Source organism: Oryctolagus cuniculus, chromosome 3 (genome assembly GCF_051225735.1).
Source record: "Oryctolagus cuniculus isolate XC-2025 breed Fujian yellow rabbit chromosome 3, ASM5122573v1, whole genome shotgun sequence".
NCBI lineage: Eukaryota > Metazoa > Chordata > Mammalia > Lagomorpha > Leporidae > Oryctolagus > Oryctolagus cuniculus.
The window spans coordinates 49,800,719-49,821,696 of NC_142869.1; the positions used below are offsets into that span (position 1 = coordinate 49,800,719).

The 20,978-nt window shown below is 46.0% G+C and overlaps 1 protein-coding gene across 7 annotated transcripts in view; it reads left to right on the top strand.

Moving 5' to 3' along the window:
• NEMP2 (nuclear envelope integral membrane protein 2) overlaps positions 1–20,978 on the top strand; it is a 29,487-nt gene that overhangs the window by 2,072 nt on the left and 6,437 nt on the right. The window contains exons 1-6 of one of the 7 annotated variants that reach the window (XM_070070461.2): positions 6–56; positions 9,458–9,573; positions 14,808–15,039; positions 15,169–15,241; positions 17,852–17,945; positions 18,735–18,849. In XM_070070461.2, the coding sequence (XP_069926562.2) occupies positions 38–56; positions 9,458–9,573; positions 14,808–15,039; positions 15,169–15,241; positions 17,852–17,945; positions 18,735–18,849 (649 nt within the window). In that variant the 5' untranslated portion in view covers positions 6–37. Of the gene's footprint in view, positions 1–5; positions 57–9,457; positions 9,574–12,779; positions 12,897–14,807; positions 15,040–15,168; positions 15,242–17,851; positions 17,946–18,734; positions 18,850–20,978 lie in introns of those variants that run through there. The other 6 variants (XM_089330177.1, XM_008258836.5, XM_070070462.2 and 3 more) reach the window with 6 other exon arrangements.

Genomic DNA, 20,978 nt, shown 5'->3' on the forward strand with positions numbered 1-20,978 from the left:
GACCCTGGTCAGGCCTGGTTGGCCTGAACTGCAGACAATGCAATCACAGAGAAAAGGTAACTACTGTACTTCCTTCCGTAAAATAGGGCTCCTTGGTCATGTGAGAGCTTGGATTGGGTGAAATCTAGAGCCCCTTCCTGCTCTAAAGTTCTGTCTTATCCACACGCTCCACATCCTTCCATGGAATGGAGAACATCCCAGCTCCCCAGCACCCTGTATGGAGGAAAGTTAGAGGCAGTTGACACAGGAGAGGGAGAGGAAGAGACACTTAGCCAAGAGTCACCTGTCATTTGCAGCCCGGGGAAGAGGTCCCTAGAAACCACGTGTTTTACCGAGATGAGGTTCAGAACACAGAGATGACTTCCCAGGAGTACACTAGCAATAGGCCATTTCAGATTCACAATTTTCAGATTTCTCCCTTGCAATGAAATATCTGTGCTTGGAGTTAAAATCAGACATGAATATGCATTAGCATGTGTTAATTTCGGTTTCATTTTCATGTTCTTAGAGGAACAAAAATCAAGATTTGTATTCAGGTGAAGAAAAAACAGCTTACAGATTAGGGAAGTTACCTTTGTAAATTTGCAGCTTTGCTGCTACATGCTAATATCTCTGAAAATATGAATTCAGAAGAAGAAAACAAAAATCCTAACTTTATTTGGAACCTCACTAGTTAAGGTTTGTTAGTTTTTGGCTTTTTGTTTTTCCTGCTCTTCTCCCTCCCCTTCTTTGTCCCCAAAGCAAAACAATCATAGATCAAATGGAGGAAACAGCAGCATAAATTAATGGGCATTTATATTCTGATTCTCTTAAAAGTTTGCTTTGAAGATAAAATCTTCCCATATAAGGATCATGTGTGGTTAAGATTCTAAAAGGAACATGGGTGAAATATTTTTATATTGGAGGTGGTTTTAAGATCTGAGATTTAAGAAAGTGTTTGTGCTTTTACTTTTAGCATTCTATAAGTAGGTTTAAGTACTACCTGCTCTCTTCTGAAGTTTTGACTGGATATTTTTACCATATATATGATTTTTAAACTCTAACTTAAATACATGCTTACACATTTTAGGAAAACTAGTCAATGACAAAAGTAATACAAAGAAGCAAACTTAAATGTGATTAATTAACGCAAGTGCTATGTAAACCATAGTATCTTTTTATCCTCAGGAGATACTTAAACCATGGTTAATATTTAAACCTTATATGTACTGTATTTTTTCCTATGCATGCATACATATGATAAAGTTTAATTTATAAGTTAGACAAAGCTAGAAATTAGCAACAATAGAATAATTATAACAATATACCCTAGCAAAAATTATTTAAAGCTTAAGAATTGTTGATTTCTGGAATTTTCCATTTAGTGTTTTTGGGCTGCAGTTGGTCGACTATAGGTAACTGAAACCATAGGAAGCGAAACCAGGTAAGGGGAAACTACTGTAGTCCTAAAATTAGGTTAGCTGAATATTTGTAAATTGAGTGGTATGCAAAGTGAACCAAGGGATCTGTCTCATCCGTTAAGGTAGCCCTGACCTGAGTCCTTTGGTGATGTAGTTAATGCCACATGTCCTTGTCTTAGCAGTTTGGGCACAACTGCAGAAACACCCTGCTCTCCAGGAGTCAGGTGTATTGAGAAGACTGAGAGCCTGCTACGTGTGGCAAGGAGTTAAAGAGGGTGATGCTCATTCCGGGGCTTAGAGACCAGCCTTGCCTTAATAAAGGCTTTCAGGGTTAGTCCCACAGATACTCCTGGGTGCTTGGAAAATGAGGCAGAGCTGAGGTAGCCTGCACTTCCAGATCTTTCTGCTGATCCAAATTAGCTTTGCAAAAGTGAATGCCTCCATGTGGGGTGTGTTTCAGCCTCTAGTGGAAGCCTGAGCTCTCCCTAGGCAAGTACATCCCTTCTGACCAAATGAATATTATTACATTTTTAGAGGTTTGTAGAAACACCACTTGGTTTTCTGGATTGCATTGTGAGAGCATTGTTATTGTGGCGTACTTGGGTTTGCCTACCCCTGGCACTTGGAGCTTCCATTCTAGCAGAATTAACCAGCAAAGACTGGGGCTGCATGAATAAATGGGACCTGCAGATGTGTAGACAGCTTGGACGCTGACAAAGTTCAGATAAGCAGCCACACTGACTGCGTATTTGAGTCCCCAACCCTAGGTAGACACAGAGGAGGTAGGAACTGAACCCAGCATAGCTCTAGAAGGAGATTGCTGAAGGCAGGAGAGACCTAGCAAAAGCATAGCTTTTATATTCCACCTAACACGAAAAGGTCTGGTCTCTCCAGAAAGCCCATGGCCCAGCTGTGATAGCAGTCTTGTCACAAGTCACCGTCTCTGGCCTAGACCACTTGGCCGTGGCTGAAGAGTCATGTGAACTCACTTGGAGCTAGGCTTGTATGTTCTTTTCTTTTTTATTTATTTTAAAGATTTTATTTATTTATTTGACAGAGTTACAGACAGTGAGAGAGAGAGACAGAGACAGAGAGAAAGGTCTTCCTTCTGTTGGTTCACTCCCCAAATGGCCACTACAGCCGGAGCTGTGCTGATCCGAAGCCAGGAGCCAGATGCTTCTTCCTCGTCTCCCATGCCGGTGCAGGGGCCCAAGGACTTGGGCCATCCTCCACTGCCTTCCTGGGCCACAGCAGAGAGCTGGACTGGAAGAGGAGTAGCTGGGACTAGAACCAGCGCCCATATGGGATGCCGGCGCCGCAGGCAGAGGATTAACCTACTGCACCACTGCGCCGGCCCCCCTTGTAGGTTCTTTTGTAGCTAATGGAGTATCTGGTCCTTTAGTTACTTAAGAATTCTCATGTGGATTGATCGGGAAGCATTCACCTTGAGAGAAGTGATGAGGACAGAGGGCAGCCAGAGGACACACGAATGCTGACTGCTGACACCTCGTCCGTGCCATCTCAGCTGTGGTGTGAAGTCCACACCAGCCTCACCTTGTAAGCCACAGGCCACTCTGGAGAATTGTGACGAGAACCTGCTTGCACCCTGCTTTTTAGTTGTGTGCCCTTAGGCATCAGTATAGTCAGGGCAGCCCACCTGCATCCATACTTCCCTTAACTAGGTTCCAGGCTGCAGGAAAATACAGAGCAAGCGGCCGGCGTCGCGGCTCACTAGGCTAATCCTCTGCCTTGCGGCGCTGGCACACCGGGTTCTAGTCCCAGTCGGGGCGCCGGATTCTGTCCCGGTTGCCCCTCTTCCAGGCCAGCTCTCTGCTGTGGCCAGGGAGTGCAGTGGAGGATGGCCCAGGTCCTTGGGCCCTGCACCCCATGGGAGACCAGGAGAAGCACCTGGCTCCTGGCTTTGGATTAGCGCAGCGCGCCGGCCGCAGCGGCCATTGGAGGGTGAACCAACGGCAAAGGAAGACCTTTCTCTCTCTCTCTCTCTCACTGTCCACTCTGCCTGTCAAAAAATAAAAAAAAAAGAAAATACAGAGCAAGCTCTTTTCTTCTGACTGGAATGCGCAGAGGCACCACATTAGGAGCACCATGGTTTGGGTTTGTCTCTCAGATGTTTATACTGGGGGCTTGATACTCATTGGGCAGGATGGAGGTGCGAGCCATAAGGAACCAACACTGTGATGCAGCAGGTTAAAGCCCTGTCCTGCAGCACCAGCATCCCATAAGGGTACCAGTTCAAGTCCTGGATGTTCCACTTCCAATCCAGCTCCCTGTTCATGTGCCTGGGAAAGCAATAGAAGATGGCCCAAGTCCTTGGGCCCTTGCACCCACATGGGAGACCCGGAAGAAGCTCCTGGCTCCTGGCTCCAGCTGTTATGGCCATTTGTGGAGTGAACCAGAGGATGGAAGCCCTCTCTCTCTCTGTCTGTCTCTACCTTTTTCTGTAACTCTGCCTTTCAAATAAATAAAATAAATCTTAAAAAAAAAAAAAAAGAGGTGACACCTAGTGGAAGGTTATCAGGTCATGGGGCCACCACTCACAAATTAATGCAGGCCTCCTGGGACTGGATTAACTCCTACGAGAATGTGTTGTTATAAGGGAAACTGGCACCTCCCCTGAGTCTTTTCTGCAGACGATACTCATGGCTCACCACTCTTGCATGTGCTCCTGCCATTGTGATGCCATCTGAGGTCTTCACCAAAACTGAGCAGATGCTAAAGCCGTGGCCTTGAGCCTCCACAACTGGGAGTGAAACAAATCTCTCTCTCTCTCTTTTTTTTTTTTTTTTTAATAAATAAGGAACTCAGTTTCAGGTATTTTTACAGCAAGAGAAAACCAAATAAAGCAATGAATAAAGCAAAAACAAGCTTATTGCTCCTTCTTGCTTCCTCCTGCCCTCCTCTGTCCCTAGCCCAGGGCATATTAACGGTTACAGTGCTCAGGCCTCTAGTTAAAGATAGGTGGATGATGAAGCTGGGTAAGGGGGAAGTGTAGTCTGTGGCTTCCACAGTGGACCTTATGCTGTGTGGGTTCTGTAGAGGGAATGGCAAGGGCCCAGGCTAGACAGGGTGTCCCTTTGCTTCAGGTGGTTTTACGGAAAGGGCCAGAATGTACCTCCTTTTATGGTCTGACTGGCACCAGCCAGGCTGTCGGAGCTTGGCTGAGCTTTCACTGCATAGGGTAGCATGCCCAGGCAGCCCACTAAACCTCTCGAATTGCAACACACACACACAGGCACAGAAAGAGAGACAAATACTTAAATGGGGATACAGTAATGAACCTGCAGGGTCCCTAACTTCACAGGGAAACGGTATCAATTAATCAATCCTTGTGTGATAGAGAGTAGAAAGCACACTTAGCCAGTGGATCAGAGAAGACCTTCATGAGAGTGACATTTGAGTAAGCACAGCAGTTGTCAGAAGGCACAAGCTCTGCCAGGTCCTGGGGGAAGAGGGTTGTAGCTGATGAAACTTGAAGCAGGCAGAGGCCGCTGTCTTGAGGACAGGAGGCGTGGTGTGGCTGGAGCAGTGGCGAGAGCGGAAGAAAGGTGGAGGAGAGGTCATGGAGGGACGTGTGGGTCTTTGGTGCTGGGAAGTCAGGAGGATGCTGAGCAGGTGAATCATGTGCTTTGATGGATGCTTTTGAATGGTCCTTATGCTGACTGGAGATGAGGTTGTGGAGGGAACCACAGGGGAGGCAGTTCTGGAAGCAGGGAGACCCGCTAGGAGGCTGTCATGGTCATCCAAGTGCCAGATGCATGTGCCGTGGGTAACAGAGACACGGTTACTCCTAAGTTCAAGCTATTACACTAAAACTGTGTCATCTTGCTTTTAAGACCTACAGATACCAAGTGATTTAGGAGACGGCCTTAAGAGCAAATGGAAAGAAAAAAAAGAAAACAACTCCTCATTTGAAGATAGCATTTGTTTGCAAAGCTCAGGCCCAGACAGAGGTTTCCTCAGCCCACTGTGGAAGGCAGCTGCTCTGTGGGAGCTGACTCAGCCCTTGAAGTAGCAGATTTCCTTCAGAGAGGAGGCACCCACAGAAAAGCCCCCAGCAGTGAGCACCTGCGAGACAGGAAGTGAACCTTCGTAGGACAGGGCAGGGCTCCTGGGTTTGTAGCGAGCACTCCTCACTGCTATGCTAGATGTGCCACCCCTGTGGGGAGAGTCTGTCTCACCCAGGACTTCCCAGTATAAACATCACCTGATTCCCCCCTGGGTCCTGCTCAGAGACCCCAGAGGAGCCTGTGCTGAGCAGGATGTGGGGTCCAGGAAGGCAAGTCCAGAGACCTGATCCCACATCTGCTGGCTTTTTGTGTATTTTCAAGTGTTCTTATCCAGGTCCCACGCTCTTTTCCACAGCTGACTGCCAGCCTTGCCATGTAAGGACTGCCCTGTCCCTTGGCCAGGAGGATGCACCTCCACATTGCTCTCTTGCTTTGTAGCACTGGTTCTGTATTCTCACTTGAACTCTTATGTATGGGCAGGAAAGAGTCTCTCTCTCTCTCTCTCTCTCTCTCACATACACACACACACACACACACACACACACCGCTTTTCAATCTCTGGTTTGCCTCGCAGATGGCCACACCAGCCAGGTCTGGGCCTGCCCAAAGCCAGGAGCCAGAGACTCAATCCTAGTCTCCCACATGGGTGGCAGGAGCCCAAAGACTTGGGTCATCATCTCCTGCTTTCCAAGATGTATTAGGGAGCTGGATTGGAAGCAGAGGAGCCAGGACTCAATCCTAGGCACTCTGATAAGGGGTACAGTCCTCCCAAGTGGTGGCTTTACCCACTGTGCCATAATACCTGCCTCTGTTGATAATTGAAAACATGTACATTTCCTCATAAGGATAAGGTGAAATGATTTGACTGTCATAATGGAATATTCCAGGTCCTTGTGTAATTTCCCTGCTTTGTGTAACCACCTGAGAACTCTGACTTTATGCGGTTGAGTTTCATGTGGCGAGCACTCCTGAGATTCCTTCCCCAGGTCTGTGTTTACTTTTCTTCAACTTAATGCTAAGGACATCTCAAGCCAGGACAGGGACTTATCTGAGCTCATTCAATATGAATCGCTAAATGGATATAATGTTGACTAGTATTGCTGATTTCCCAGTCCTTCCCCAACTTTGGCCTAAGAGGTTCTAGCTTAATTTCAGGTTTTTCTGGAGAAGCAGTTGAGTACTCTTCCCTTAGAGGACTGAGGACTTGGGTGTTAGGCCATTTCTCTGTGTACCCATAAGCATTCCCTGTTTCACTATTTGGCGGCCTGTCTTGCATTGAGAAGAATTTATGACTTTCATCCCACTTCTTTTTTCTCTTTTTTTAGATTTATTTATTTATTTGAGAGGCAGAGTTACAGAGAGAGGGAGAGAGAGGGAGAGGGGGAGACAGAAAGAGAGAGGCCCTCCATCCACCAGTTCACTCCCCAAATGGCTGCAACGGCTGGAGCTGAGCCTATCCGAAGCCAGGAACTTCCTCAGGGTCTCCCAAGTGGGTGCAGGGGTAGGCCATCCTCCACTGCCTTCCCAGGCCATACAGAGAGCTGGATTGGAAGAGGAGCAGCTGGGACATGAACAGGCACCCATGTGGGATGCCAGAGCCGCAGGCGGAGGCTTAACCTACTATAGCACATCACTCGCCCCTTTCCCACTTCATTCCAAATCCAAATATAACAGTAGCCACGGAAGACAATGAACCCTATTTCTTCCTAATTTTCTTGTGGAATTTTCATTAACCCTCTGTAGTATAGCATCTCTCTCTCTGTCTCTCATTGTGTCATTTTATACATATATATAAATGTATATTATTTTCAATGCTTTACATCCAACAAACATCTATGTATATACACATACATATATATTTGTCTAATCTTTCTCCAGCCCAGTGTCTTAGAACTGCAGGCCTGCCCATCTTCACTTAGTTCCTTATTTGTGGTTTCAGTTACCTGAGGTCAAGCATGGTCCAAATACATTAAATGGAAAATTCCAGAAATAACTCATTCATTTTAGATTGTACACCATTCTGAGTAGCATGATGAAATCTCACACCATCCCACTGTGTTCTGTGCAGGACATGAGTAATTCCCTTGTCCAGTGTATCCATGCTATATGTACTACCCTCCTGTTAGTCACTTAATAACCATCTAGGTTATCAGAGCAACTGTTGCTGTTTCAGTGACTGGGTTCAAGCAACCCTTTATTTATTTACTAGGGACCCCAAAGCACAAGAGTAGATAGAAAGGAGGTACTAGGGCATCAAGCATGGGACAGATTGTACCTCGGGTACTGTGTGGCCACACTGTGGGCATGGAGGAGAAGACACGTATGGAGTTTGGTACCATCCACAGTTTCAGGCCTCCCTGTGGCTTTTGGAACATGTCTGTCATGGACATGGGAAGGCTACTTTTGGTCCAAAATTCAATTCAGTTACCTTTCCCCTCACCAGCTTGCTACTCCTCCAGTATGTCTTATTATCTGGGTAAAGGGCCCGACTGTCCACTCACAGGAAACCTTCACATCATCTTCTCCTTCATCAAATGTGTCTCCGAAGCCTGTTGTTCCCGCTTCCCAGGCGCTCCTCCTCTGTTCTCTCTCCCGCCTCACTCAGCTCCCCTGCTTAGACTGCTACCTGTGGAAGGCTCCCTAGTAGTTCCTCCGGTACGATCCACTGCTCACAGAATGCGCTTTCTAAAAGACGTGCGTGTTCCTGTCCTGTCACTTCCTTATCAGGGGACTACTCCTGGTTTGTTCCTGCAGATCCATTCTCAGCCTTCTGTGCCCCGCTCAGTGCCTGGCGCTGACCTCCGTGGACTGCATCCTCTGGGCTTCTTTGCCTTCGGTCTTCCTCTTGGTTTGGCCAAATCTGGACACTGACAGGAGCTCAGGACCGGGAGGTTGCGGTCCCCACACCCTTACTCCACATTCCACTGAGGTTCTGGCAGCGACTGTCATCCCCCAGAGCCCTGCCCTCCCCACGCCCATGGCTCTCCATGGCTTTCCATGGCTCTCGGAGCATGGGGTCCTTCCCTTGCCCTTTCAAGCCCCGGGGTGTTAAAAGGTTTCTGCTGCTGTTGGCGCCTTAACCCTGCTCATATCTGTTAAACCCTTTTGGGTGTCAGCACTTTCCTGCTGAGACTCCAATACCTGAAATTCTTCCTGTGCTCTGCTTTTTTTTTTTTTTTTTTTGACAGGCAGAGTGGATAATGAGAGAGAGAGACAGAGAGAAAGGTCTTCCTTTTTGCCGTTGGTTCACCCTCCAATGGCCGCCGCGGCCGGCGCGCTGCTGCTGGCGCACCGCGCTGATCCAATGGCAGGAGCCAGGTGCTTCTCCTGGTCTCCCATGGGGTGCAGGGCCCAAGCACCTGGGCCATCCTCCACTGCACTCCCTGGCCACAGCAGAGAGCTGGCCTGGAAGAGGGGCAACCAGGACAGAATCCGGCGCCCCGACCGGGACTAGAACCCGGTGTGCCGGCACCACAAGGCGGAGGATTAGCCTGTTGAGCCGTGGCGCCGGCCCCCGTGCTCTGCTTTTAGGATGCTGTCCGTGTCTGTTCCGCAGTAGTAACCTGTGCTGAGCTCCCCTGCTGCAGGTGCTGAAAGGTCGTGTGTATCCTTCCACTCCAGTCTTGCCTGTTGTTCCTGTGCTGAACCACCCCCAGGATTTCTCCCTCCTCCGATTTTGTATACACCTGCCACCCCCACCCCCGACTTCCCTCTCATTGCCTCCTACTTACTCCCAGGTCCTCCGCTCATATTTCATCTTTGCTGGGAAGCCGCCCTAATTCCTGTCCTCTAAGTCAGGACTGAAGTGTGCTTAGGATGTCCTCTGTATGTCACAAGGGTATTGATGCCGGACCATGGTACTTTCTGTCTCCTTCTGGGTTGAAAAGACTGCAGGACTGTAATTACTAGATAGAAGAATTTGTTGGTCACAGAATGTATAAACCATTACTGTTATCTCCCTGTGAGTTTAAATAACAAAAGGATATTGGCTGATTAAATATTTAGGAAGTTATTTCTTTTCTCTCTCAGTTTCAAGGTGTAGAACTTTGAAGGCAATGGATGTAATTAAAAGTTTTCAGTCAGATTGTTACTGCTACAATCAACATTCCCAAATGGAGTGGACATCTATCTGGTCAACTGTGCAGGTAAGACTTCTTTTAAATCACGTCTTAGGGACAGAGAATTAAAATGTACCATTTCAAGAGGAGAAAGTCTTTCATATGATGTAGACGGAGCTGATGTGTGGGGGTCACACACAGTGGCTCTGGGGAGGCTGTGAGGCAAAATGGGAGGGGAGGTTAAGTCCTCCCTACCCAGCAGCCTCTCGCCAGACCAGCCCAAGTGGATGTGCGTCCCGGCAAACACCGCGTGCCCGCTGTTCAGACATAGCTTGAGCAGCACGCGCCCTCCTGCTTTGCGAAGCACTTGCATCTCAAGCTCTTCCATGTAGACATGTGGAACAACCAGGATAGTAGTTGCTCTCACCAGCCCAGGGCTTTGCTTCCTTCAGCACGTAGCAAATATTTATTGCACCTACTATGTGCTAGGAGCTATTCTAGGCTTTTAGGACCCATAAATGAACAAAGCAGCTCCAACCTCCTGTGGATATTTACATTCTTGGGGGTAGTGAGTAGCCAGCAATAAATGCAGTGGAGAAGAAGATGATTAAATGAACAGACACGGGGCCAGAGCCGTGGTGCAGTGGGTTAATGCCCTGGCCTGAAGCACCGGCATCCTATATGGGCACCAGTTCTAGTCCTGGCTGCTCTTTCTTTCTTTCTTTCTTTCTTTCTTTCTTTCTTTCTTTCTTTCTTTCTTTCTTTCTTTCTTTCTTTCCTTCCTTCCTTCCTTCCTTCCTTCCTTCCTTTCCTTCTTTCTTTCTTTCCTTCTTTCTTTCTTTCTTTCCTTCTTTCCTTCTTTCTTTCCTTCCTTCTAGTTCTTTCTTTCCTTCTTTCTTTCTTTCTTTCTTCCTTTCCTTTCCTTTCCTTTCCTTTCCTTCCTTCTTTCTTTCTTTCCTTCTTTCTTTCTTTCTTTCTTTCTTTCTTTCTTTCTTCCTTCCTTCCTTCCTTCCTTCTTTCTTTTCTTCCTTCTTTCTTTCTTTCTTTCTTTCTTTCTTTCTTTCTTTCTTTCTTTCTTTCTTTCCTTCCTTCCTTCCTTCCTTCCTTCCTTCCTTCTTTCTTTCTTTCCTTCTTTCTTTCTTTCTTTCCTTCTTTCTTTTCTTCCTTCCTTCCTTCTTCCTTCCTTCCTTCTTCCTTCCTTCCTTCTTCCTTCCTTCCTTCTTCCTTCCTTCCTTTCTTTCTTTCCTTCCTTCCTTCCTCCTTCCTTCCTTCCTTTTCTTTTCTTTTCTTTTTTTCCTTCCTTCCTTCCTTCCTTCCTTCCTTCCTTCCTTCCTTCCTTCCTTCCTTCCTTTCTTTCAGGCAGAGTGGACAGTGAGAGAGAGAGACAGAGAGAAAGGTCTTCCTTTTGCCGTTGGTTCACCCTCCAGTGGCCGCCACGGCCGGCGCACCGCGCTGATCTGAAGGCAGGAGCCAGGTGCTTCTCCTGGTCTCCCATGGGGTGCAGGGCCCAAGTACTTGGGCCATCCTCCACTGCACTCCCGGGCCACAGCAGAGAGCTGGCCTGGAAGAGGGGCAACCAGGACAGAATCCAGCGCCCCAACCAGGACTACAACCCGGTGTGCCGGCGCCACAGGCAGTGGATTCACCTATTGAGCCGCGGGACTGGCCCCGGCTGCTCCTCTTCTGATCCAGCTCTCTGCTATGGCCTGGGAAAGCAGTAGAAGATGGCCCAAGTCCTTGGGCCCCTGCACCCACGTGGGAGACCTGGAAGAAGCTCCTGTCTCCTGGCTTTGGATTGGCACAGTTCCTGCTGTTGCAGTGAACCAGCAGATGGAAGACCTCTCTATCTCTACCTCTCTCTGTAATTCTGTCTTTCAAATAAATAAAAAATAAGTCTTTAAAAAAAAACTAACGGACACTATGAAAAATGGAAAATGTAAGTAAGACAAATCGGCTGAGGAGAAGGTGACATTTGAGACAGAATCCAATGAACTGAGCAAGTTACCCCAGGGGGAATCTGTGGAAGGAAGAGTGCTGGGCTGAGGAAAGAGCTGGGACATTGCACCAGATGGCTCGTGGCACACAAGGGTATCCGAATGGTTGACTTAGATCATTACCGGTAACACATACCACTTGGGTCAGTTGGTTGGGGTGGTGTCAGGTTCTTCTGCTGAAAACTTACTGTTTTCCCATCTTTAGTGAGTATTTTGAGGAAATCATTTGAGATGATGTGAATATCCTATTCCTCATCAATTCTCACCCTCTAGACTTACTATCTATTGGTGATGCTTGCCTGAATCAATTATGATATTTGTCAAATGGTGATTTTTTTAAAAAAAATTCCATTCCTCTGCATTCATTGGTATTCTATTATATGGAAACATTTCTTCCTCTTATTTGTATATTTTCACATTATCTTGTGAACTGCTAATTTATTCAGTGGACAACCTATTACTCTCAAGATTTATTTTGATCTCAGATTGTCCTAGATTTGTCCAGTAGGAATTCCTTCAAACCAGCCCCTATGTCCTCTTACCTTTGCCTGTCATTGCTGAACATTTATTTATGTTCTAGTAAACAAGGCATTCCAAGTTCATGTTGTAGTTTCCTAGACCCAGCTCTGGAATCCTATTTTCCAAGGCACATTGAGCACTAGGTGTGTTCCTTGATACTGGAATGTCACTGTCATGTGCGTACACACTCACAAACCTGCAAACATTTTGATTTCTGTCCTTCAAAAACCAGGAGTTCTGATACCTGCAGTACCAAAGGGTCTCCCACGTTTCTGTATCTGTAACTCCATTCTCCTGTAGTGAGAAACCTGGTTCCCATTCATCTCAACACATTTATTTATTTGTCTAGTCCTGGAATGTACCGAAAGTAGTTTCAGAATTGCTAAGTCATACTGTTGTGAAAGACAAACCTGGGAGTGAGAACTTAGTCTGTTCATAGTATTTATCTTCCATGTGCGGTGCATAATCTAAATACTGTGCCCAGAAGTTGGTTGAGTTTTCATTCCCACCCCACCCGCTTCAGTGTGGTCATGTTATTCATTTGAAATGCAGTTGGTTCTAGTTGTTTTCATTGCAGGATTTTCCCCTGTCCTGGTGGACTTTATCTCCGTCATTTCTGAGTACATATAACACTAATGTGGCTTAGAAGTCTGAACTCTGTGCAAAGGTATTCTCGGAGAAGTGCCACCCACCCCCCCCACCCCCCCGCCCCATCCCTTTTCAATTCCTACCCCACCTTTGCTGGGAATCTGTCTCAGCAGTTTCTGGTGAATTGTTCCTGTTGACAGAAGTGAGCAGCGACGCGTGCAGGTGGTACTTACAGCTGCGAGACTGAGGAATCAGCTTAAATGGAGAAGCGGCCCAGTGACTTAGCTTGAGTCAGTCTTCAATTCAAAGGTCAGGAGGAAGGAAGGGCCTGGAAGAGGAGAGAAGGGGCTGTAAGGGAGGATCCTGGGAAGAAAGAATAGCGAGGAAAAGGGAGCAGTGCCAGGTGTTCTTGGCGGATCAAATAGGATGACTGAGAATGAGTTGCTGTTGGGCTTAGCAACATGGAGAAAACAGGGCCAGGGCAGTCAGTTGGGCGTACAAACCTGACCACAGTGGTTTGAAGAGAGAATGGGAGGAGAGGAACGGGAGACCGAGGCATAGGCAACTTTTTAACAGAATCTTATTGCAAGGAGCTGGAAAGAAATGGAGATAATTGGAGGGGCAGATGGAGTCTATGGAAGGTTTTTTTATTATGGGAAAATATATTTATTAATTCTGGGAATATCCACATATTCTGATAGGAATGACCTAGCAGAGAAGGAGGAAGTGCAGGTGGGATGTCTTCGAGCAAAGGTTGATGGGATCCAGAGCATAAATTAGGGGGTGGCCCTTAATGGGGAATGTGGGTTTCCTATGGGCAGAAACTTACTCTCCACAGGCAGGTAACAGGACGCATGCCTACAGATTCAGACTGGGAGGTGCATAGGGAGATAGGAGCTGCTCGATGTTTGCTTGTGATTTCTTCCATTTTCGGTGAAGTGGGAAGACTCATCGGCCAGGAATGCGGGTGGGGAGGGGTACTGGCGTGACAAAGAAGGAGAAGTTATGATGTCATTTGTGCAAGACTGGGTGGGCTGGAGCGTGCAGCACGAATGACTGCAGCTTTCAGGTCCCGTTTTCCATTCCCAGTCCTGACTTTAGCGTGAAGCCATTGTGCATTTGTCCAGCACGTTCAGTGGCAAAAATGTGGAAGTGGAATAGGTAGAGTTGGAATTTTCTGGTGAGAATGACAAAGCAACGGGGTACAAAGGAGTCCAGGGTTCGTGCACGGGCTGATGTATGATTGATATGATGGGGTTTAGCTGGGTAGGAGGGGACTGAAGACATGAAGAGGGTGAGGAATGGGGGAAGGATATTCAGATCCTGAGTGGGGTCCGGGTGCCAGGAGAGAGCACACTGGGAAGGGGAAGGGGTCGGCCAGTGCATGCAGTGCTGTGTGCAGTTCGGTAGAGTGTGGCCGTGGGAGTGATTCGCTGAGGTGGGGTGGAGGACAAGAGCACGTGCGGAGAGGAGCCCTGGGACCTGCAAGGCCAGGGCACCAGGAGAAGTTGGGGTGTGTATAGTCTGTAGGTTAAAAATCACAGCAGTGAGCCAGGAGCCCAAGTCACAGAGAAATGAGGCATTGGTGGTGGAGAGCGGGTGACATTGCCTCTTGACCGGAAGTCCAAGCTGGAGCGCTCAGTCCACTTCCGACTCGCTCTACTCTTGGACAAGGTGGAATACAGAGAGGGGCAGTCAGCTGTGGAATTGCTGTTTCCTGACCACTGGGTTGTCACCGTCTGCTTGTAGCTGGTGGTGGTTGTGCAGCTTGGACAGGACCCGAGGTTGGGATCTGCTCCTTCAGCAAGGGTGATCAGAAAAGCCCGAGCTACATACACTAGGCTGATGTTTCCTTAACCACAGTACTCAGTGGTAGAGCTAGAAACCTTGTTTTCATTGTGTTTAAACTGAATAGTTTGCTGTCCATTACTTTGTCTCTTAGCCTTCTTTACCTGTGTCTTGACCACAGTAGCTTGCTAGAAAAAGGAGTTAAATAAACCTCAGCTCCAGGGAGGAAACATCCCTTTTCAAAGGTGTCTGGTCCAGTGTGTGTTTGGGCCAAACACAGATCTGTAGGGTCAGCCCTGGGATCAGGACATGACCATGCCCGTCAGGGTGTTGGGCTCAGCCAGTCTGCTCTCTCCTCTGCTCATGTTTTTAAGCAGCTTATAAGAAGATTTTACTTTTGTGCTCATGGATTTGCTTGTTTTTGTTTTGTAGGTGAAAATGACCAGCCCAGGCCTGCTCAATTTTGTGTATATCACGGAAAGCCATAATTGCAGGTATCCAGAAACCATCCTGTCTTTTATCAAATGTGTGATTCATAACTTCTGGGCACCAAAGGAATCTAATGAAATAACCATCATCGTCCATCCTTATGAGGAGACGGCATGCTTCTCTTTGAAACCTGTCGGGAAGATGCTGGCCTACACGATAAGCGTGAACCGAAACAGTAAGTCTGTGTTTATTATCCTTGACTTTCTGGGTTCAGTGTTTCTAAAGTGATATTTCAGTAAATTGACTTTTCTTTCATCAGCACTACATTGACACAAAATGTGAATTGTGTCTTTTTTTCCTCCAGTTGTAGATTTCAGACTCTTCCTTGTGTGTGTGGCAGGCGTTTTCCTTTTCTTGTATGCAGAAACCTTGAGTCAGTAAGTACTAATTTTTACATTCTTACTTTGTGAATCAAAAGGGGAGTACAGGAGCCAGCATGTGGCTCCCCGGGTTAAGCTGCCTCTTGCAACACTGACATCCCATATGGGAGTGCCAGTGAGAGTCCTAGTGCCTATCCAGCTTCCTGATAATATGCAGCAGATGATGGCCCAAATGCTTGGGCTCCTGCCACCCATGTGGCAGACCCGGATGGAGTTCATGGCTCCTGGCTTCAGCCTGGCTCAGCCCTGGCTGTTGCAGCCATTTGGGGAGTGAAGCATCCAGTGGAAGAGCTCTTGCTCTCTCTCTCTCTCTCTCTCTCGATGTGTGTGTGTGTCTTCCTTTCTCTCTGTGGTCTGCCTTTCAAATAAATAAATCCTTTAAAAAAAAATTGGGGTGGAGTGCAGACCACTTTTGACCCTATGCTAAATATTGCTATACTTTCGTGTTTGTGTTTCTAGTTCTTGCTTTAGGTTTTGCAGATAATAGGTTTTCTTGAGACCCTTAAGCAGTAGTGGTTATTTGTAGAGCAAAATAGGTATAAGTTACAAAGTGCTTTCAGAGACATTGTTTGATTTTATGTACTAGCATATTTCTTTTTTTTTTAAAGATTTTATTTATTTATTTGAGAGGTAGAGTTACAGACAGTGAGAGGGAGAGACAGAGAGAAAGGTCTTCCATCCACTGGTTTACTCCCCAAATGGCCGCAATGGCCTGAGCTTTGCTGATCTGAAGCCAGGAGCCGGGAGCGTCTTCCAGGTCTCCCATGTGGGTGCAGGGGCCCAAGGACTTAGGCCATCTTTTGCTGCTTTCCCAGGCCATAGCAGAGAGCTGGATGGGAAGAGGAGCAGCTGGGACTAGAACTGGCGCCCCTATGGGATGCAGGCGCTGCAGGTGGAGGATTAGCCCACTGCACCGTGGCTTCAATAGACGTCACAGCTGCTATGTGAGCTCCGTAGTACTGCTCTCATTTCACAGATGAGAAAGCCAACATCTGTCATCACACAGCTGGGTAATAGCTAGGCTGAGTACTAGGGCTTTTTGATACCAGGTGCCTTGCTCTCTGTATAACGTTAGAGCTGCCTCCTAGATTTGTGACTGTGGACTGAGGCTGAATTGAACAAATATCTGACCCTTGGATAAAGATATCATTCCAATATTTTGTTTCTTACAACTTTTCTCATGAAACAAAAGTATCTTTCCAATATTTTACTTCTTAGCTTGCTCATGCTAGTTAGTACCCAAACTTATCAACTATTTTTTTTTAATGTTTTATTGATTTAAAAAGCAGAGAGAGAGAAACAGACATATCTCTCATCCACTGGTTCACTCCCCAAATGCCTTTAACAGCTAAGGCTGGATCAGGCCAAAGCCAGGTGCCAGGAATTCCTTCCAGGTCTTCTACATGGGTGGCAGGGACCCAATGACTTGAGCCATCACCAGCTTTGCCTCTCAGGGTACACGTTAGCAGGAATTGGAAACAGAGCTGGGGCTTGAACCCCGGCGCTCTGGTCTGGGATGCAGGCATCTCTGTTGCCATCTAAACTGCTCCCCAAACACCTGCTCGGTTCTTAACTATTCTTCATGTTGCCCATTTTTAAACTTTTCCTTATAGTGCAAGTATGGGAACCTTTCTTCTGCTCATGGACCCCACATCAACATTAACAGCTCAAGAATTAGCCTGCTATGGATTTATAGAATGTCAAGTCCCCACCGTGGTTGCCTCGGCAGGGCCACACCAAGTGATTCCGCCAGCCTTCCATGACCTGCTGGCTGGACATTCCCCACTTTCATTAGTGCAGGCATGTGCTTCATGCCGTCTAGGAGCTTTATAAACCAGGTAGTGTGTGCATCACATGAATAGTAGAATTTGGACTCCAAGGAGCTTGGCCACAATCCTGAATCCTCCAGTGAGCAGATTCTGACCTGGGGAAGGTCTCCTAACTCCTTGGTGCCTTAGTTTCCTCCTCCATAAAATACAGACACTGTGGGGGCTGTTTCACAGCTGTTGCGAATGCCAGGAAAGTACCTGCTGTGTGATAGGTGCTCCGTAATTACTGCTGGATCAGAGTCTGGCATTTTGAAAAAAGATTTATTTGACTTATTTGAAAGGCAGAATTAGAGACAAGGAGGGATCTTCCATCTGCTGGTTCACTCCCCAAATGACCACAATGGCCAGGGCTGGGCCAGGCCAAAGCCAGCAGCTAGGAGCTTCCTCCAGGTCTCTCATGTGGGTGCAGGGGCCGAAGGACTTGGGCTGGCTGCCACTGCTTTCCCAGGTGCATTAGCAGGGAGCTGTGGAGCAGCTGTGGCCCATATGGGATACTGGCATTGCAGGCAACAGTTTAACCTGTTATACCACAACGCTGGCTCTGGGTCAGATTCTGAATATAGAAGGTAGCCCAGACATTCTGTTTTCAGTTAGTGGCAAGGTGTTTACCATAAATTTCATGTACTGATTTAATTTTTGATGGTGTACTCATGGTATGTAATTTCAATTACAACTGAGTTTTTCTTTCTTTGTGGCTGCTGTCACCAGGTTAAACATGTTTTTCATATTGAAAGTGCTACTTGGAGTCTTAACGGTTTCTGTCTGCTTGTCTTAACAGAAGTGCTGTTTTCTATTACTCTTCGGGAACTGTGCTAGGTGTTCTAATGACATTAGTCTTTGTCCTGCTCTTGGTGAAAAGGTACATTCCAAAGGTAGGCATACTGTGTGCTAATGAATAAAAAATACAAACCGTGATCTCAAAGACATGACAAACTAATCAAAATTAATTAGCAGTATTACAATTTCCAATCCAGACTATGTTCCTTCCCCATATGAACTGGCTTTACAATCTGTTTTTTTTTTTTTTGAGATTATGCATTATTACTATATGTAGGCTTAACTGAGTATTACATTTTGGTGATGCGTTTTATTTCATATGCTATTCTAGGTCATGTGTTTTCCTTATGAGTGACAGGAGGCTGATTCCGTACTGAGTGAGGATTTCTCTTACCTAGACAGCGCCTAGGAACCTCATGACGCTGACCTTTGAGTCCTTAAATAACAGAATTGTTAGACGTTGGGCTTTCTTCATCATTATTAGTTCCCAAAATAGTTTCAATAAAATCATACCCTAGACTTAGTTGAGGATAAATAAAAAAAATTAATTCATCATAATAATATTGATGTCACTCCGATTAAAACTTGCAACACTAGCATTATTTTGCCGTAAAGCTTTTCTTTGTTAGAGTGCTTCTCCAACCTTAAGGTCCATGAAAGCCACCTGGGGGAAGCTTGTAAAAATGCAGATCGGGCTGGGTAGGGAGCAAGTTCCCACGGGAGAAAAAGCTGCTGTTCTGTGGACTCTACCTTGAGGATCAGCACTGCAGAGAATACCTTAGATATGCGTAACTTTCTCATGCCAGGGGTTTATTTGTTTGCTTCTATTTTTGAGAATGAACGAACCAAAAAAAAATGTGTCATTTATTTTCTTCCACACACAGTATAGCACCTTTTGGGCTCTAATGGTTGGTTGTTGGTTTGCTTCAGTTTATGTTGTGTGCCAATTGATGGAAGATATGACGTGGCTGTGGTATGAAAACAGAATATTTATATTAGGTAGGTAAATGTTTAAAAAGAATGTTCTGTCATTGGTAAACCTGAAGGGTACAACTAGAGGCCTCCTTTTGTCATCCACTTCTCTCTGGTATCTACATTTTCATTTTAGAACTAAGGAAGGTGCTATTAAACATAGTATTTTGTTTATTTTATTCTCATAGCTGGTGATTTCTGTTCATTGAGACTTTGTGTTCAACTGTTTCCCTACAGCATCTTTTCATATTTCTATAGTTACGATCAAAACAACCAAAAAAAGTATCCTTCTTACCTGTACTTCTGAATTGTAAGTCCTAGCCTCATCTAACGTAATGTAAAAGTTATTCTAAAATGTGACTCTTGGTTTCTTAATATATTCAGCTTTAGAGATGAGAAATCCTAAATATAAATGATTAATGAAAACCTGACTTAAGAAACAGACTGAGAAACCATTTATTTTCCTTTTTCTTTCTTTTTAAGATGAAAAATTGATTTTGTCCACTGCTTAGAAACAAAGCTGGTGGCCAGCGCCGTGGCTCACTAGGCTAATCCTCCGTCTTGCGGCGCCGGCACACCGGGTTCTAGTCCCGGTCGGGGCGCCGGATTCTGTCCTGGTTGCCCCTCTTCCAGTCCAGCTCTCTGCTGTGGCCCAGGAGTGCAGTGGAAGATGGCCCAAGTGCTTGGGCCCTGCACCCGCATGAGAGACGAGGAGAAGCACCTGGCTCCTGGCTTCGGATTAGCGCGGTGCGCGGGCCGCAGTGTGCCAGCCACAGCGCGCCAGCTGCAGCAGCCATTGGAGGGTGAACCAACGGCAAAGGAAGACCTTTCTCCCTGTCTCGCTCTCTCACTGTCCACTCTGCTTGTCAAAAAAAAGAAAGAAAGAAACAAAGCTGGTGAAAATTAAAATATAAACTTTACATCAGTGGACATCCCAAAGTAAAAATAATAGTAACAATAAAATAGATAAATAAAAATTCATCAAAACCACAAAGCACTGTCTGGCACTTTTATGAGGAAAAGCTATAAGTGTTAAAAAATATATAAAACACACATTTTTATGTTTAAATTTAAAACACTCAAATTTCTCATCCTTGATCAAAAACTATAGTTTTAATTTTCTCTGGAACATAATACTTGATTCAGCTCATTTTTTTGTGCTATTTTAAAACATTTTTTGAAAAATTATTTAGTTAGGAAATAATGACCTTGGGAGAATCAGTTTTTTCCCAGCCCTTAGTACCTAAAGTTTCTCACGTAAGTCCATCCCCTCAAAACAAAAGAATTTTTTTACTTGAAAATTTTGTTTAATTTAGCTTATGTTAAAGTTTTCTTCCAAAAGTAATTACAGATATCATGGTATGTGCCTCTGAATACTTCATGATTCATTTCTTTCTTTTTTTTTTTTTTAAGATTTATTTATTTACTTGAAAGAGTTGCAGAGAAAGAGGGAGAGACAGAGATCTTCCATCTGCTGGATCATTCCCCATATGGCTGCAACAGCGTGAGCTGAACCAGGCCAAATCCAGGAGCCAGGAAGTTCATCTGGGTCACCTACATGGGTCACAGGGGCCTCAGCACTTGAGCCATCTTCTGCTTTTCCCAGGTCATTAGCAGGGAGCTGGATTGAAGTGGAGCAGCCGGGATGCAAATCAGTACCCGTATGGGTCGCTGGCCTTACAAGAGGTAGCTCTACCCACCCCCATGATTAATTTTAAACAAACAGGAGCACTGGGGCCAGTGTTGTGGGGCAGCCCATTGAGCTGCTAAGTGCGATGCCAGCATCACACACAAGTGCTGGTTTGAGTCCTAGTTGTTCTACTTCTGATTGAATCTGCCTGCTGATGTGCCTTGGCCCCCGCCAACATGTGGGAGACCCAGATGGACTTCCTGGCTCCTGGCTTTGGCCTGGCCCAGCCTTAGCTGTTATGGGCATTTGGGAAATGAACCAGCAGATGGAAGATGTCTCTCTCTCTCTTCCAGTCTCCTTCTCTCTTTCTGTCTCTATCACTGTCCCTTTCAAATAAATAGAATAAAATCTTTGAAAAACAAAAACAAGAGCATTTTCCTATATAATCAAATATTAAATTAAAAAATTACACAGAATCACCTATTCCCCAGGCCATGTTATGATTTCTCAATCATCCTTGATGGCT